This window comes from Pygoscelis adeliae, unplaced genomic scaffold, assembly GCF_000699105.1.
Source record: "Pygoscelis adeliae isolate BGI_AS28 unplaced genomic scaffold, ASM69910v1 Scaffold262, whole genome shotgun sequence".
Taxonomy (NCBI): domain Eukaryota; kingdom Metazoa; phylum Chordata; class Aves; order Sphenisciformes; family Spheniscidae; genus Pygoscelis; species Pygoscelis adeliae.
Genome location: NW_008824184.1, coordinates 732,132 through 749,525, shown reverse-complemented (window position 1 = coordinate 749,525; position 17,394 = coordinate 732,132). Strand labels below are relative to the sequence as shown.

General features: G+C 41.6%; 1 protein-coding gene across 2 annotated transcripts in view; it reads left to right on the top strand.

Moving 5' to 3' along the window:
• The window catches only part of KIAA1671 (KIAA1671 ortholog), a 58,136-nt gene that overhangs the window by 12,194 nt on the left and 28,548 nt on the right, over positions 1-17,394 (top strand). Inside the window, exon 1 of one of the 2 annotated variants that reach the window (XM_009334386.1) lies at positions 15,669-16,850. The exons of the other annotated variant lie outside the window; for it this stretch is intronic. Coding sequence (XP_009332661.1) covers positions 16,566-16,850 — 285 coding nt within the window. The 5' untranslated portion in view covers positions 15,669-16,565. Of the gene's footprint in view, positions 1-15,668; positions 16,851-17,394 lie in introns of those variants that run through there. 2 annotated transcript variants of the gene reach the window in all.

Genomic DNA, 17,394 nt, shown 5'->3' with positions numbered 1-17,394 from the left:
GGGGTGTTCCAATTTTGATGATGTCATGTCTTTTTTGGTGTATCTGAGGCTACTGTAGGAGCACACTGATAAACAATGATCAGTGTTACAAGTAGGACTAGGTAACATAAGCCAGCGCAGTGAGTGGAGGCCAGACTTCTTGCAGTGGGGGCAGAGCTGGCAAGAGATAGGAGAACTGGATCTGTTCCAGAATAGGTGCTGAAGGAAAAGAATAGGAGCCCTGGCTGATTTTGAACAGGCGCTGCAGTACTCACGGGGAGAGGAGGGTTGGTGTCAGGACGTGAGCTGTCCTAGATGCGGTTTTTAGTACCTTGGTCAGGAACCAGCTGCGACTTTGGTCACAGCCGCCTTCAGAATGGTCCTGGCTGGTTTGATGGTTAGGGAGGGACCTGGCTCAGAGTGCTGGCTGGGCCTCCAGCTGTGCTGCTGCGGTATCGGAGACAATCAACAATCAAAACCTTGGGGCTTGATGGAGAGCTGTGTGATTGCCGTTCGATCCAGATAGGGCAGATAATGTCAGTAGATGAGAGAAGACAGCTGGAAGAGCTGAGCAGCTACCAGTGCACCCCCTTATATGAGAGCGCACTGTGATCTCTAGTGAATATGTGGTCTTTCTCTTGACAGCTAGATGTTTGCCTGGTCTGGATCCCCCCACAGTGCATGTGGTAGATGCATAAATCCTGACGCCTCATAAAATGAATAGTTTCATTAGTTTCAACTGAGTGTGACAGGAAAAGTATCTGGGGCAGATGAGTGGCCGAAGATGCCTTGAAAACATGAAAGCATTATAGGATATGGTCTAAGAGTGGCCTTGGCTCCACTTTAACAAAATGAAGTTCCGAAAAGCTTGTGGGAGACCAGTGTCCTACTAGCAGCAGAGAATATCTCATAAAGCTTGTAGCTCTGCGTTATCCATACGTCATACTGTGATACACAGTGGAGATGAAAGTGGGCTCCAGATTCATTGCTCAGTTTAGGCCTTCTGGTACGGATGATGGTGGTGAGTTTCCTGAACATGCTACGTACCATCCGTGATGAGTTGTTTCTTCTCAGCCTGGCACTTGTCTTTGTTCAAATAGCAAACAAATGCTACATCCTGAAAGCATTCAAAAGAAAATGGCATATTTTAAATAAAATGTTACCCTGCAGCATTGTGATGGTTTAAAAAGACCTTCTTATTGTTTATTGACAGTCATTAAACAATAATTACAAAATCAAAAGAAAATTGGGGTATTTAAGTAAGAAGTAAGATTTAAAGTTTGTTTTGACAAGGTTTTAGTTACTACCTTTTAAGTGCGGTTTTGATACCTCTTTATCAGGTGATTCCAGAGGAAGTGGCAGCTCGATAATAGCCATGCTGCCGCGGCATGTCACTGCAGCAGCGTTTTGATGGGTGATGGAAGGAAACCTTAATCATCGGTCTGCATGCCACGTGTAATGGGTATCCCTGCTCTAAGGGAGGGAAGGCGTTCTGTGTCGGTGTTGCGTGGCTTCCCTTTGTGTGCACTGCCTGGGGATTTCCTGTGGACAGTGTTTGCTGCTATTCTGTTATGGGGTTCCCTTTTGATGTTGGGGCAATCGCATTTCAGGCATGCATTTTTTTCTAAAGACTTAAAAATCCCTCACACCCAGGTAGCGTCTGAGGTATATCTGCTGTGCTGATGTCAGCAGCTAAATCTTCCTTTCAGATAATCTGAGTAAACGAAGTCCTGTTGCAGGGAAAAAATCTGTCCGGAAAAGCATTTTCCTAATTCCTGAATGCTGCTGTAGAAGAAGAGTTCTAACTTTTGTGTCATTGCTAAGAGCAAGCAGACAAAACAAACCCGGCTGAGGAAGCCCGTTCCCTGCGGGAACGCGAGAGAGTGCTGTTCAGCCGCGGGAGGCTGGCGTGCTGGTCTGAGGCCGCTCGTCCTCGCGCAGCTTCGGAGCTCACACAAGGGAAACTGCGGAATCCAAGACAGTTTGTTATAATTAGGTGTGTTATTAAGTTTAATTTACCATAAAATGCTTTTATGAAATAGTGCATTCTAGGTTAACTTGGTGCAATAAGGTTTGCATTCAGTAAGATGTAACCATTTATAGACCTGGTAATTTTTTTTGTAATGACTGTGTCATTCTGGGCTCAGAGCAGCTGGAACTGGCGGACTGTCTGCCCCTGCCACCCTCCCCTTTAATTTGAGTCTGAAATAGTGAGTACACTTCTGATATGAGGCTAAAGTGGACTGTTAAATGTCATTTAAACATATAAAGCAGAGGTAACTTCACTGCCTCCCTACTAATATTTTGATCTAAAGTTGTTTTGACTCAGTTCCTGCTTTCCCATGCTGTTGTCCATGCTGCTAATGCTGGGAGACAGCCAAGTTCCCACTATTGTTCCTGTTCTTTCAGCAGTTGTGAGTTGTGCATACAGCCAGTGCGTGTTTACTGTACTGAAAGGAAACGGCATTTTAGAGAGCAACTTGAGCATGGTGAAAGTAGTTCTTTGTAGTGGACTTTCCTCAAGATATGACAGGACTCTGTACTGCAGTGCAAAGCTTCTCTTAAAAAGGGACTTAAGGTAAATCTTAAGCCTGAATGAAGCTCGTAAAAATGTCATACTTGGTACCTCAGTGATTCATGGTTGAGGCTAATAAATACCTGCCACATTAAGGAAGGCAGTATAGATTATTTGCTAACCACAGTACATATTTGGCAAGTTTTGATTGCTAGGGCTGGAGATTGCAGATGTCGGATGCGACTGGATTTACTTCTGGATTTGTTGAATAATTCAGCAGTATTTCACAGTTCAGGGCAGGAAATACAGCAAATCTAGTTGAGAACGCAGAAGGAATTTCAGCAAATCAACCTTTTAGCTCCACAAAGTTCCAGACCTAGCAGGAAATAATGCACTTAATCTAAAAAATGTAAACAAAGGCCACACCTGTAACAATGACCCTGATAAGCAATTCAAGATGTAGCCTTCTGCAGCGTTGCGGGGGTATTCTTGTGCCGTGCCACTGCTCCGGGATCCAGAAAAGCGTGTTGGCTGTGTGTAGCTCGGTGTAAGCATGGGGTCGGCTGGCTCGCTGGCTGGTGGTTGCCAGCCACTGCACTGACTGCGTCCTGGGGTACGTGGGAGCATCGGGCCGTTGTGCGGCTGGGCTCTGCAGCCACCCTCCTGACAGGTGACGTGGGGCTGACGTGCTGTGCGTGGGAGGAGGAGGCAGTAAGAGCAAAGAGTCCAAGCAATAATGGAACCGTATATGCATGCAGTGTTACACAGCAATGGCAAATAAGTGCTTTTGCTTTTTTTCATAAAAATGTCATGTTGCAAGATAAAATGATGAAGGACGTATTGTATAAACTTACACCTGATATTTGTTCTACTTACTGCGATCAAGAAGTCGCTGATGTAAATGAAAGACTCATGGAATAGTGTTTTGTAGGGAGAAGATGGACAGAACAATCAGGTGCTCGGTGCTTCCCGGCTGTGCAGTGGGAAGGTGGTCTGCACAGTTGTTAGGCAGTGTGTGATTATGCTGAGAACAGCTGAAATGACTGAAGATCAAGTTTTATCTTCCAGCTTCTTGTTACTACTCTTTGAAGAAGGAAATCCCTTGCACAAAAAAGCATGCTCTTCCTTCGGAGTGTTCTCTGAATTCTGAAAGTCAGATTTGAATTCTTCAGTAGTTGATTACCCAAGCACCCTCTGTGAGAAAGAGAAATGCTACCAAATTTCTCTACCAAGAGAAATGCTACCAAATAAAAAGTTCCGTATTTTGTCTCTCTGAAAAGGGTGACAGAAATGCACTATTTAAGAAATAGTAAACCTGGCATTTACTGACTGATTTAAGAGAGCAGCGTGCTTTGGACCAAATCTAACTCTTCAGAGAACATAGCGTTCCCCAGTATAGCATGCATGCTGTCTGTCTGTCACTTTTTGAAATTGGCCCGCATGTGTTTGCTGTGCTTTGAATTGCCTGTGCTGCCTGACACTTGGGAGCACACCGAAATGGACCCTGACTTCAGGTATAGCGTTACCAAGCAACACTACAACTTGTGAGATTTGAGGAGACATTTTCTGACTGCTAGAACCTGCTTAATAAACATAATGTGTGTGGGCCAAATCCTGCTTCCCCAAAAGCTCAGCTGTGCACAAGAAAAGAGCTCTTCTCGCATAAGGGTATTTCTGCTGTTGGAGGGTGGGGATGACAGACCCCATCCAGCCTACGTACCGGGGCTGACTGCCTCCGATGAAAAGTGAGATGCTGGCTGAGCTGTAATGCTACAAAACTGCTCAGACTGCATTTAGCGAGGTGAACCAGAATTCCATGATGAAAATTTAAGGAGATGGAATGAAATTGGTGAATCTGACATTATCCCCGAAGTAGGATTTAGATGCCTTTGCAGAAGGGTATTGGTGAGGAGGGGTTTGGATGACTGCTCGTATGCAGGTCTGAATTGACAGTAAAACTTAATGTCCATCAAAGAGAAGGAAATACTGTGAATGTCTCTTTGTATCAGATTGCCCTTCCTCATGTGCATGTAATTTGACTCACTCCTATGGGAACGAGATTTCCCAACCCCTCTTTTTCCCGTTATTGTTTTGAGCAGAAGTAGCATGTTTCCATGCTTGTTTTCTTTCACTTCACTTACCTTCTTTGCCCTGTGAGAAAAGTTTAGCAGTTGGAGGTATTTTAGGCCACATTCTGTCCTCAGGAAGTCTCTGTTAAAGATGTTTTGCAGTTACCTGTGCTCACATCCAATGTGAGAATCCATTGGATCAAGTGATGGAGAAATAACTGTTCCCATGTTGGACTTAATATAAGAGCCCTGGCTATGGTACTGCTTTGTTTTGCCTCCCTGGTGCAAGGAGATCCTTTGCAGGCTGAAGCTTTTGCCCTGTGGCTGCCTGGCATGCTGGGGAGATTCCCTAACTGAAGATTGGGACCTTGGGGGAAATCGAATCAGTCGCGTGTTGAGATAGCTTATTTGATCAAAACAGCAGAACTGCTCCTGAGAACACTTGGGCATGTTTGCAGGGAGCATGTGGTGTTCAGCCTGCTTTGTATTTGTTTACGTGCTCATATTTTCATTTCACTGTGCAAATAGCTTCCTTTTCTTAGGGATAAGTTTCACATTATGTTTCTTGTTAACATTAGATATCTCCCCTACTGTAAGATAGCTCCTGGTTTTCCGTAGCGTCTTTCTTAAATGATACAAAAGCTAATGCTTAGCTTGTTGCTAAGCTTGTAGCTAATTTGTTTGTAGCTTTCAGCCCACGTTGGAGGGAATGTCTAGTATTTGTATGGTAATGTTTATCAACAAAAAACTTTCTTCATTGTGGATTTTTATTTGTATAAATAGAAAAAACTGTAACTATCCATCTTTTGCTTGGCTTGATCCTTTTGATGTAAACAAATGTAAAGAAAATGTTTTTAGTACTTTCCAGAATATTTGTGCTGTAGGAATTTCCTGTTTCTGTTTTGTTTTTCAGTTTTTCCTCCTCCATTGAGGTGGAAGGGAAGTGCTGAATGATTATGTACATGGGCTTTCAAACAACATAGTATATTTTTAGCTTGTTCCCTCGGCTTTAACGTTGATTGCTTTGTTTTATACTGAAACAATTCAAGGTACAAAAACTATGCATGTTCAGGATGTTTAACTGGGCCTTTCTTAAGTTCAAGAGAAACATAGTTTGGGGGACAAAAGAATTAACATTTTCCAAAAAACTGTTTTGGCACTCTAGTTGCAATTATTACTGGTAATTGTAGTTAAATTTAAATTGTTCAAAAACTTAGATTAACAGTTATATTTCACAATTACCTTTGTTTACAGATTTTTATTAATCTTGGAATAATTACATATTACTGTAAAAGGGCGCAGAATTTTGTACAGAGAAAAGGATGGCTGACTTGATTACAAATGAAATGGGGAAACCGTAGTTTTTCACTGATCCCATCAAGGATGACTATGGTAGTAGAATGGTAAAATTATTTTGGCAGGTATAAGCAAGTATGTGGAGTGTTCAGTCATGAAAATTATTAATGTGTTTTCTTTTATCACAAGTGTAGTTCTGTAAGGAAAACAAGGAATGCAAATTTAAGGTTTTTTTCTCTTACCTGGTTTCTCCAATATTGGTTAATTCGGAGGAAAGTGCAGCTTTCAAGTGCATTTGGAACTTAATAAGACTGTCTGTGCCTCTGCTTTCCCCTGTTCTTGCCCTTTCTGTTATCATTTTTTGATTTAAATCCATAAGAAGTGTAAGTATCCTACTTAAATGTGACTTTTCTTAAATGAGAATGAAAGGTACAGAATGTTATCTTACTGAGGTGATAGTGCTGTGATTTTTTGTTTTGTTTTGTTGTTCTTACAATGTACATGAGCGTTAAATATCTTTTACAGAAACAGTAAGACAAATCTACCCTCAAAGATACATAATCTAAAGAATGGATGTAAGCTACGTGATATCATGAAACACGTTGGGAAGCGTGGTGGTAGCAGAGAGGGGGGGATGTGGATGAGAGCTTACGAAAGTGGGCAGAGAGTGCATGACAACTGGGGACCAAGTGTTCCTGGTGAGAAGAGTCAGGCTATGGGGTGGACTTCCAGGCAGATTAGATGCATTTGGTATCTGACCTTCTTTAGCAAACATTGCAAAACGTTTCTCTGTGATAAAAAGCTTCATTTCATATGTGCTAACGCGCTTCTTGCGTGAGAGGGGAAAAGATGATGTCCCAGCAAAATTTCTAATCATCTTCTTGTCTCGTTTGAAGTGTGTGGATGTCTAACTGTGTGTTTCAAATTTATTGATCACAGTGGGTCACTCTTTTTTTTTTAAATTTTTATTTTTTTTAAAGGTTGAAGAAGAAAAGATGTTAAAAGTGGTAGCTCTTTGTATATAAAAATGGTTTGGAGCCTTGCACACGGAAGTTTAATCCGCTGCACACGTAACACTTCAACAGCTTTTTGCTGTTTTCACAACGTTAAGTTGCACAATTCTCATTGTGTGCCACGGAGAATGTTTTATTTGTCAGAAGATGCGGGTGAGATGGGAATCCATGTTCGGGCATAAGCTTCGGTTTTAATAGATTACCACTAGGTAGTTATGAGACATTTGCCCCTTTAATGTTCCTGCCACCTTGTTGGGGTTACAGAGTGTCAAGGACCTCCCTCATACTTGCTTCCGAATCCTCTAATTCTCTTTAGAGCTGGCCATTTTAACCTTTACTTCCTGAGCACCAGATGCATTTTTCTGCTTGTTTTCATGCTTCTAACTCCAAGTCATTCTTTCTGCAGTTGAATGTATACAGAGTGAGAAGGTTGGAATGCCTGCAGTCAAGAGAAGTGATACAAAATAGAATGAAAAAAGTTTTCTTCCTCCTCCCCAGACAGGCAATATGCTGCTTGCAGAGACCTTTGGAAACAAAGCTCACATCCTGCAATGGGGACAGGGGACAGAGGAATTGGACTGCAGGCAAGGAAGGAGGCCCTGTCTAATGTAAGCTCCATTTTTTATCAGTGCTGAGCATTGGCTCAACTTGGCAGCAGCGCTCAGCCAGCGCCAAGCCCAAGGAACAGTATGTCAGCTACGCTGATCTGGGAACGGCTCATACCTGTTCCTTCGCCTTGCCAGGGGTGTTCCAGTGATGCTGTAAGACGACAGTTGTACCTGGGGAGTGTGGGGGTTTTGTTTCTTCCACATTTTTTTTTTTTTTAATTTCACTGCCATTTTGTCCTCCCTGTAGTCGAACCAAGTCTCTTTTCGTACGAGACCTGGAGAAAGGATGTATTTCTCTTGTTTTGTCTTTCCTTGTTCCTTTTTATTGTCCTCTCTTAGCTGATATTCAAGAAGATACGTGCAGTGACTATGAGCTGTTTGGTTGTTTGTGAAACCTTGGCAGAGCCTATTCATTTATATTCAGGAAGTGACAAAACCTGTGCCATAGGTCTGCAGGGAAGTTGCTAGTTTCTTCCTTGAAGTCACTTTCTGTGGCAGGAAATGTTCTTGTTGCTTTTTTGCTCCTGCACGAGGGGACTTTGTTGTGCTTGCCATAAAAAGTGATTATTTTTACAATGCTTTTTGTGCTTTGAGAGGATTGTCAGCTTAGCACACAGAAAGGCAGAGAATAAAGCCTTCCCTTACCCTTCCGTGCCTGGGAGTTGGGCTGTTCTGGATCATTGTTTTCTCTTTACCCTGGACGTTTCAGCTGGAGTAGGCAGGATAGCATGATGGCAGCCAAGTGAGTTCAGCTCTATTATTTATCAAATAAAAGTAGTAATACCACAGGTGAACTTTAAGAATGAGGTAGTTGTGGAATAAGGATGTGCAGCATGCGGGTGGTACCACTTCTGTTTTCAGTGGCCAGCTGTCAAAGTGATTCAGTCTTCTAGAGCTTGCACTGCCACCGTTCCGTTACATTGCGGGGTAGGAGGTGCAACCATGATGAGTATTTGTCCTAATGTGACATGGTCTGTGCGGACGCTTGTGTACTGGGGAATGTGATGTCTTCAAAGGGACACAAATTAGTTTCTTAGCAAAGATTGTCCTGAAGCAAATTTGACTGGATGATAAATAAAGAATTCTTGTGTCCTGTTCCAGATCAGATGATACTCAGATTTCAGAGGCAAATTGCAAAGACAGTTCTATTTCATAGGCCTTTTTGCAGTTATGGTGCATAAGTATCAAGAAATTTCCTTTTGCTCTTCAATCTGGAGGAATAAATCAAAAGTATGTCTGCAAAGCCACTGGCACTGAATTTCATAGAATCATAGAATAGTTTGAGTTGTAATTGTTTCCCACAATTGAAATGTATTTCTTCTTCAAGAAATTAGTATTACTCTGAGGCTATTATTACCTCTGTTTTAAAACAAAGATTTTAAAAATAGCCATGGATTACATTGAGATACTTTATGCTTTAGCACCTTTCTTTAAAAGTCTCTTGTATTAATGTGTGCTTGTGTAAACTTTACAAGCATTGATCCAGAACCTGATCTGCTACTGCAGTCCCTCCTTGCTCACTAGTTTGTGAGGCCTCTGTGGGCTTTTAAAATAACCTAATATAAGAAAAAAGTCTGGAAATGGAATTTTGGTCTCTTTTGTAGTTGGCTGTGTGTACAAGGGGAACGCCTTTAATGTCAAGTTCTATGCAAGTTGTCTTAAATTCTGAATAATCATAAATTAAAACCGTATACATGAGCTTAATTTGCTTAGTTTCAGTAGGAAACGAAAGTAGGAGAAGAAAACAAATACTTAGTGTAAATATTGAGATACCCAGTGTTTCAGGTTACAAAAGATTTCACTGTATATAGACACTGTACAAAGTCCTTGTGCTAAAACACTCCATCCATTCAACTCTTTTTTTCTTTTTTTTTTTCTTCTTCTTTTGACCTTAGACTGCTTATGGTTGTTGTGGCAGGTGAAACGGTCTAGGCATCTGAATGAATTGTATTTGTCGTACCACCATGAAAAAGAAAAAAAACAAACCAAAACAGATAAATCACTAAGCCCTTTCATCTTTGGCTGTGTTAAGTTTCATGGGGAATCTTGGATTTGAGGGATGGGAAAGCTAGATATAGCATATGGGAAAAAGGATGGAGTAAGAAGCAAACTTACTCAATGATTGGCTTAGAGTCCCATGTCATGTCAATTATTTTGTGATGGTATATGAGATACTGTGTAAAAATCAGGGAGGAGGCAAGGTTTTTGTTGTCTTCAGAGTACCTGTGCAGCAGTTTTGATTTTGTTGGGGCCATGTCATAAATTTGTTCCAGTATGGGCATACTAGGTACCTGCGTTACAGCTGATGATGCCCAGTGTGTTGGAAGCGTACGGGGAAGGTGTGAGTCTGAAGGATGCTGAGCTGTAGGCAAGGTGCCTAGTCTGCTGCAGATCATTGTCTGGACTGCTGGCTTTGAGATAGAGATGGATGCTGTGGTGTGAATTGTATCATCTCTTTTTCCTCTCTCAGAATAGACCTTGATCGGACCAAGGGATTTATTTCTATTTCCCCTAGACGATGCATGTCACAGCAGTCTTCTGCACCGATGCACCAAGCAGCTTGTTATGGTTTTGAAATTATGCTAGGTTTTGAACTCCGTCAAGTATAAACAGGTGCAGGAGCCTGAACAATTCCAGTCTTTTGTTCATGGACCTAGATTGTGTTAATTTTTTTTTTTAGCTTAAATGAAAAAGATTGCGATGTGCTATGAACAAAGATCAAAATTAAAGACTTTGTGCAGTAAGGCTGTTCTGTGAACAGTTGTGACAGCTCACTGACAGTAACAGAGGAAGTGCCTTTAATTCTGTAAGTCTGACTTCTTGCCAGTGAAGTGAGATTTAACCTGGCAGACAAATGTAGACAGTTTTTACCCGTAAATCTGATAATCTGATGGAAACTTGCGCATTTTTCAGATTTCCCCAAATCCAAATATCCTACAAAATGTACCCAGGGGATCTGTCTTTTTTGTTTGTGTAGTAACAAGTCATTTTGAAGAGAAAGGGGGGCGTGAGAACTGGCAAGTAGGAGCATTTTAAAGAAACCAACTTGATACACAACGGTTTTGTTCTTTGTATGTGGAAAGCAAAACATACTATATCTGCCCAGGCTCTTACCTAATTATGTGTTGTCCCAAGTTAAGACTGTTTTAAAACAGTTCAGTTGGTCTTGGTTTGGAATGAAAGGAAAAAAACAAAAGCCTTTGCTCCAGCTGTTAGGCTTTTGTGTCTCTGCCAGATGTGCGGCTGGGGCCCTGCCAACCGGCCGGGGCAGTGGGGCGGTTGGGGAACGGTTTGTAGGGGGAGCAGGACTGTTGCAAACTGACAGATCATTGGGAAGCCTTGAGAATATTACTTAGCATTTCAGATGACTGAGTACTAAAGCATTTCTTTTTTACTTTAAACGAGAATTTGAAAGTGACATGGTGAAAACTTTTATTATGGGATGTTACATGTAAGAAATTCAGTGTGTAGTTAGGAATGCTTGCTAGTCCTTTGAACATGACAATTCAGATGGCAAAATAGAGAATACAGAGGCAAAAATAAAGAGGATATAAAAAACGTAAGTTGTTTTGTAGTGTCTGAGGAACCCAAGCAGTAATTGAGTCTGGAGCCATGTAGTTAGGCTCAGCACAGTGCTGCATCTTTAAATAGCCCATAATGTCAAACATAACAGGTTAAATTAAGTTCTCTTACTAATGAAACAGAAAGAGAGTTGATGTGGAATGCAAAACCAGAACAGCCTTACAAGGGCAGGCTTTGCTCCTCAGTGGTTGCTGAAGACTGAGTGTAATTGAGATGGACAAACTAAGAGGCCCGAGATGGAATTGAAGCTGTCATGATCTTTGCAAGTACTTGATCATGATATTTGTTTGTACGTGGGATGATGACTCATAGAAAACACTTAAGAAATGCACGAATTATTAATAATCGCTACCTTAAGTGGAGCGATGGGGTATGAGGCAGGTAAGCATCAGGAGAATGGATTTCTGACTGAGGGTCCCACAAGGCAAAAGCAGACTTTGTTTTCACAGTTAGTTTAAACTAATGTTGCTCATCCTTCTCTGTCACATCTGCTTTGCTGACAAAGGATCATTCAGGGATCCAGTCTAGGTGAAAACTAATCCCCAGTATCCTTTTGATAGGACTTCAGCTGGATTGCCTTCCCAGTTCCATGCACGCTAGTGCTGCCAGAAGGGAGGTGGTGATGGGGGGACCCAGCCATTGCTAAAGACGCTGTGGACTTGAACGGCTCACACTCATCATGAGGCTGTGCTGCAAGTTCCACCTGCCTCTCATGGTGTGTGTATTATGTGCTGTGCTACATGCAGGCCTGTTTTTCATTTGACCTCCCAATCCTATATAGTCATTAGCATAATTATATGTATTTGAGAACAGGTAAAGCTTAAAATGAGCTGAAAGAAGCTTTTGGAAAACATAACGTAACCACAGAATTTTTGTTTTCTACTGAATGAGGGGAAAAACGGAGATTGTTACTTCTTTGTGCAGGATTGTATTTTTGAGCTGTAGGTGGAATAGATGTTAATAATAAAAGTATCCAGCAATGTTTTGAATAATGAGGTCCCATTTGCTACTGTGGTAATTAGTCATGCAGTAATGGTTAGCAATGTGTGCTCTCTGTTTTCTGAAACCGCAGACCCTTGACAGAGCCAGGGTGGCTCTGGCATGAGATAATCAGTAGTATTTTTCAAGGGCAGAAGATCGTTTTGTGCTGTTCTTGTTCAGAAACAAACCCATGCTCAGCTAGAAAGACTGCTGGACTTAAGTGGTTGGGAGACAATTATAGAACATCTGTATGGTTTGAGCCATGTTCTGTAGGCCGATAGTCGTAAAAAGATAACATGGATTCACCAGAGAAGAGGTAAATAGAGCCCATGTGTAACCCACATGCTGTTATTTAATTAAAATACAGTTGTGAGCTTTTGCCAGCTGGGAAGTTTCTGTGGAGTCCTACAGAGCATCATATTCTGGGGAGCCTTGGAAAAGAAATAAAGAGAACAAGTGGGTGTGCTCCCTGGGGAGCCCAGGCTTTCTTGGTCCGTTGTATGTGCGCCCGCAGGCAGGAGATCTTGTCCGTGGCAGCGTGCTCTCTGAAATTGGTACTCTTCTATGGCTAATATAGTCCCTAATCTATTGTGAAGTTGATTTATGTCTTTTAACATTATTTTTAATAGTGGCTTGTGTTTTTCATACAGGTAAAATATCACTTGAATCAGAAAAGCCCCAAAACGTGACTTGCTACTCAGTTTCTTACAGCTTTTGAAAACTCCGTCCTCTAGACTTTTCAAGTGCTCTCCAGCTTTGGTTGGCTGATGTAGCGGGGTCCTCTGAGGTTTCAGTGGATTATTTTACTTACCAGAATAGAGGATAGAAGCAGTCCATTTTAATAAAGTAGAATAACCCTCCTCACACACACACATTCTGCACAGATCAAGGCAGAGGTCAGCATATATGCTTTTGGTGGGGAGGGGTGAAAATAAAGTATTGTGAAATAATCTATCCAGTCCTTGCAGTGTCCAGTGAGAGGTATTTTTGAGGAGGTTTCTTCTATGTAATTGCTGTGCAGATGTATTTTAATAAAGCAGTATTCCTACAAATTTTCTTAACACTTAATCCATTTTTTTCAGACCTCAGTTATTTTTAGATGGATTTTCAAAGGAAACTAAGTTTGACCATGTAGTCTGTCAGTCTCCTGGCAGCTGCTGAACTCGGCCAGTTTGGTATGGAGCTCAAGCAGGAGAAGATGCAGTCACTTACTGCATTTCAGCTGAAGGGGTGGAAAAATCTTCAACCGTTTGAATTTGATGGTGAAAGCGCATCTGATTATCTTCTAAAACGTTTTGCCATTATGTTAATTGAAGTGTAAATCTAAGCAATAATTTAGATGCTGACTATACTTAAATAACTAGCAGTATGTTCACGTGGTAGCCAGAAGATACTAAAATTAGTACTGCAGATAGACTCAAATCAGCAGCTTTACAATCTTCTAAGGACGAAAATGGGAAATTGGGCGTAACATTTCACTTTTCAGGGGAGGTCTAATAAAAAAGTGGAATATATTCTCTAGTGAATTTTCAGATCCTTCAAGTCACATACATGTGTGAGAAGTTCTTGCAGCAAGTTGTAAGAAAGCCACCTTCTGTGGATGTTGGGTTGAATCTGGTCATGCATGTCATCCCATTTTGTGACCGGCAATATGCCAGAAGGTTGGTTAAATTTCAGTTCTGCTCTGCCCGTCCTGTTCAGGTGAAGGGACTGCTGACTAACTTGCATGGCAGCTACAGTCCACAGCACTCTGATGGCTATTTCAGGGGGCTACTGAATCAGGCAGAGCCTGAAACCATCTAAAATAGCGAAGTGCTTCATGAAGAATCCCTGTACTGCAGCAAGCACAGAGCTGCACTTGCAAATGTGCACATGTTTGAGAGATAGAGCTTAGATTAAACAGCATAAAAACGTGTAGTAAGTCTTAAATTTCAACCTTGGAGGCAGGATCTCCATCGTTCGTGAAGCATTATCCATAACTGTGTCAGAATAAATTTAAATTTTTTTTGTTTGTTTAAAAATATAAGAAACACCCAGCTTTTGGGGCATCTGATTGAAAGTATCTCTTTCCATTTCCATACAAAACCAACTCTGTAGCTCTTTAAAAGAAGAGCCATGTGGGGAAAAAAGGTTTTTCTCTATTGGTTGGATTCCCTTTTAACATTGAGGGCTTTTGTTAGACTGCTAATTTAAGAATGTTCAAAACAAATATAATGTATTCAGAAATGAAGAGTAAGATACGGAATGCTGCATTTTGTCACTGACGTTTTTTTCTTCGAGGTAAGTTAGAGGTTGGTGGTGTTCAACTCTTAAAAACAATGCTTAAAAGGCAAGACACCCCGTTTCCTCAGAGCATCTTATGCTTGTGTGCATGTTTGTAGGTTGAATTTCTGATACAGTAAAACTTTACATGAGAGCCATTTCATAAAGTAGTATCTAGAAATTTTTCATTCCATTAAATCCCTTCCTGAAAGGTTTAGGGGAGGAGAAGATGATGCAAGACCATGGTACTTTGTATGGCAAATTAAGCAACAGCAACAAAAAAACCCTTGAATAAACAAGAAAGCGAGCAGCTTTCAACATGCCTTTTTTACCTTCATACCTGTATCTCTCTTTCCCCTCAGTTCTAAACTAGTCACGTCTTGACTTTGGACACCTACTTATGTTTATTGATTTAAAACCTTAGCTTTTATCTTCGCTGCCCTCCCAAACGGGCTGTTTCCACGAAGTCCATGGTCGGTGACATCTGACTGCTCAGTGTTACCTGCTTTTATCTGTGGGGTCCTCTCGTTCCCCCACCCGTTTCAGGCTTTACAGCAGCGGTACCGACCCCATGGTCTCCCAGCTGCCAGGGAGGGTGCAGAGTTGGGGAATGACAGCGAAAGTTGTGAACAGCGTGTGAAAGTAGAAAAAACGTCTTTAAATTGTCAGATCTGTTCAGCTTTGTTTTGAGCTTCTGGCTTAATCATTATCTTGCACTGATATCATAGTCACTAATTTGAAAGTACCTTGTTTGAGTTTGTAAATCACATAATTAAACAGTTCTGTGATGCGATGGCGCTGCCTGAGTACCCCATCAAACAAAGGGAACGGGGTGTAGGTTTTGTCCCAACCTGCCCTGTCCGAATAGGAAGCCTTTTTGGTGTCGGTGTAAAACATTCCCTGGCAGAGATGTTGCTGTTGTTTTCCCAAGGAAGGGTTAAAATCAGTAAATACACGTGACATATGCAAACTATGATTCATTCCAATAGATCTGTGCAACTCCTGCCTGCTTAGGCAGCAAGCAGATGCTGTTCCCTTGGTTGCCATGGTAACCCTGCCTGTACTATAATAAAGCCCAGCCCAGATCCTTCCTTAGGCAGACCTCTGCGGCTGTTTCACCTAGCTCATTGTTTCCTCTCCGGAGAAGAGGCAAGGCAGGGACGGAGAGGAGGGAATAGGATACCAGAGGCAGCGGCAGCTTTCGCCTGCGTGTAACCTCTTGCGCCTTGTTCAGGGAGTGTTTGGAGCACGGCAAACCTGCTGTGTGAGACTTGAGACGCGCTTGCAAACAGCTGTGATATCCAGCAGCTTCTTCAGAGTGCGTCTCCAGATTGTATGAGAGGAGCTGGTGCGTGCAGCGGCTTTAATAGGCGTGGGGAAAGTCTCTGTGCTGGCTACTGGTACAGCATTTTACCATTCCCAGCTACATTCCTCTGTTATGAAGCCCCCCCTTGAAGCAGAGGAGCTGATGTCATTCAGAAGATCTTTTGGCAGGCTCTGAGCAGCCAGCGAGTCCAGTCTTGAAGGCAGCAGGCTTGACACGGTTCCCCTTCAGCTCCACTGTGCCTCACGAGCTTGTGATCTGCATTTCTGGAAGTGAAAATCTTGTGGAATGGTTCTGAAGATGGGAAGGCTGGTGAGGAGGGGATTCTGCTGATGCTGATACCTTCCTGCAGAGTTTTCTGGGAAGAAAATAATCTGGATTTATTGTTCAGGAGATCTAATTATTTTGCTGCTAAATGGATTGTATAGAAGCATCAGAACTTTGTTTAATGTACTGTTACCTGAAAAGCTGCCGAGCCAGAAGAATATGATTTTTTTTTATCCTTCTGATATTTACAGCAAAACAAAAACTTGGCTTAAAAGGGAGTTGCTTTTCCAGCTCTGAAATGAGACAGTAAGAGATTAATTCTGTGCTTGTAAATGGACTAATTTCAAGTGACTGTCAGGATTTAAACCTCGATTTCTCTCTTTAACATGGCTGAATTAAACAAATTTTGATGGAACTCTGGAAATCTGATTGTAAGTAGGAAAAGTCTTCTATTTTTTCCTACTTGACAAATACCAATCTCCAACCTCACATATCTTTTGTTATTTAAATATAGAAATATGCTGATGGTTATAGTGTAGTGCTATTTACATTAGCTGAAAATATTTTATAAGTGGAGTTGTTTTTTGCCAAATAAAATCAGGGTTGTTAAGGAGAATATATTTTACAGTAATTGCTACTGAATATTGATTTCTCATCTCTGCTGGAAAAATGGATTACCTTGGAGACAAACTGACAGTGGCACAAACTCACATGACCCAGTGGATGGGTACAGTGCGGAGATCCTTACAGGAAGCACTAAATTTAGTCACTACTGCGGTTGCTCATGAACGGACTAGCGGGGAAGGTGGAAGCAGAACCCCCTTCAAGCGAACCTCCTCCTTCAGGCACTTTGCATCCCGGAGCAGAGAGTCCTTCCGAAGGTTTTCAGTGCGAAGTCAGCAGAGGTTTTCCTCTTTGAGGAAGAGGCAGACCAGTTCAGAGCCACCTGAGCTTGTAAGCTATACACCTTTTTGAGACTCTCGAGGTAGATAATACAATGCAAAAAACTTGGTTTTGTTGCAGCGCTTTATCTAATAACAAAACCTATATCGTGTCTGCTTTTCACTTTAAAAATAGCCCCCTAAACACTTCCAGGTAGTGGTGTCTGTCTGTCTGCTCCCAGCTGGTTTCCTTCTGCAGCGCAGGTAGATACTTTCATTTGCCAGGGAACACAGTTAATCAAGGTTTTGGGAACGGGGAAAAATGTTGTTGATCGTTTTTTAAGCAACAGAGTAAGGTAGGACAAATATTTGTCTAAAATTAGAAAGTTAGTCTGAAACTGCACTTCAAACACCACAGGTCTGTGTGACTTTTAATCTACATCAATACTTGTAATTTTTCAGTAAAAAATGCCTGAAGCTAAATTTGTAAAAAGAGTTTAAGCGCTGTCACTCTGCAGTCAATGGTAAATGATCATTATTCTCTTCTTTTATTGAAAAAGATGTGTTTTTTCTCAGTATAATTGCTACTTTGTCAGTGAATAGAAGTTATATGACCA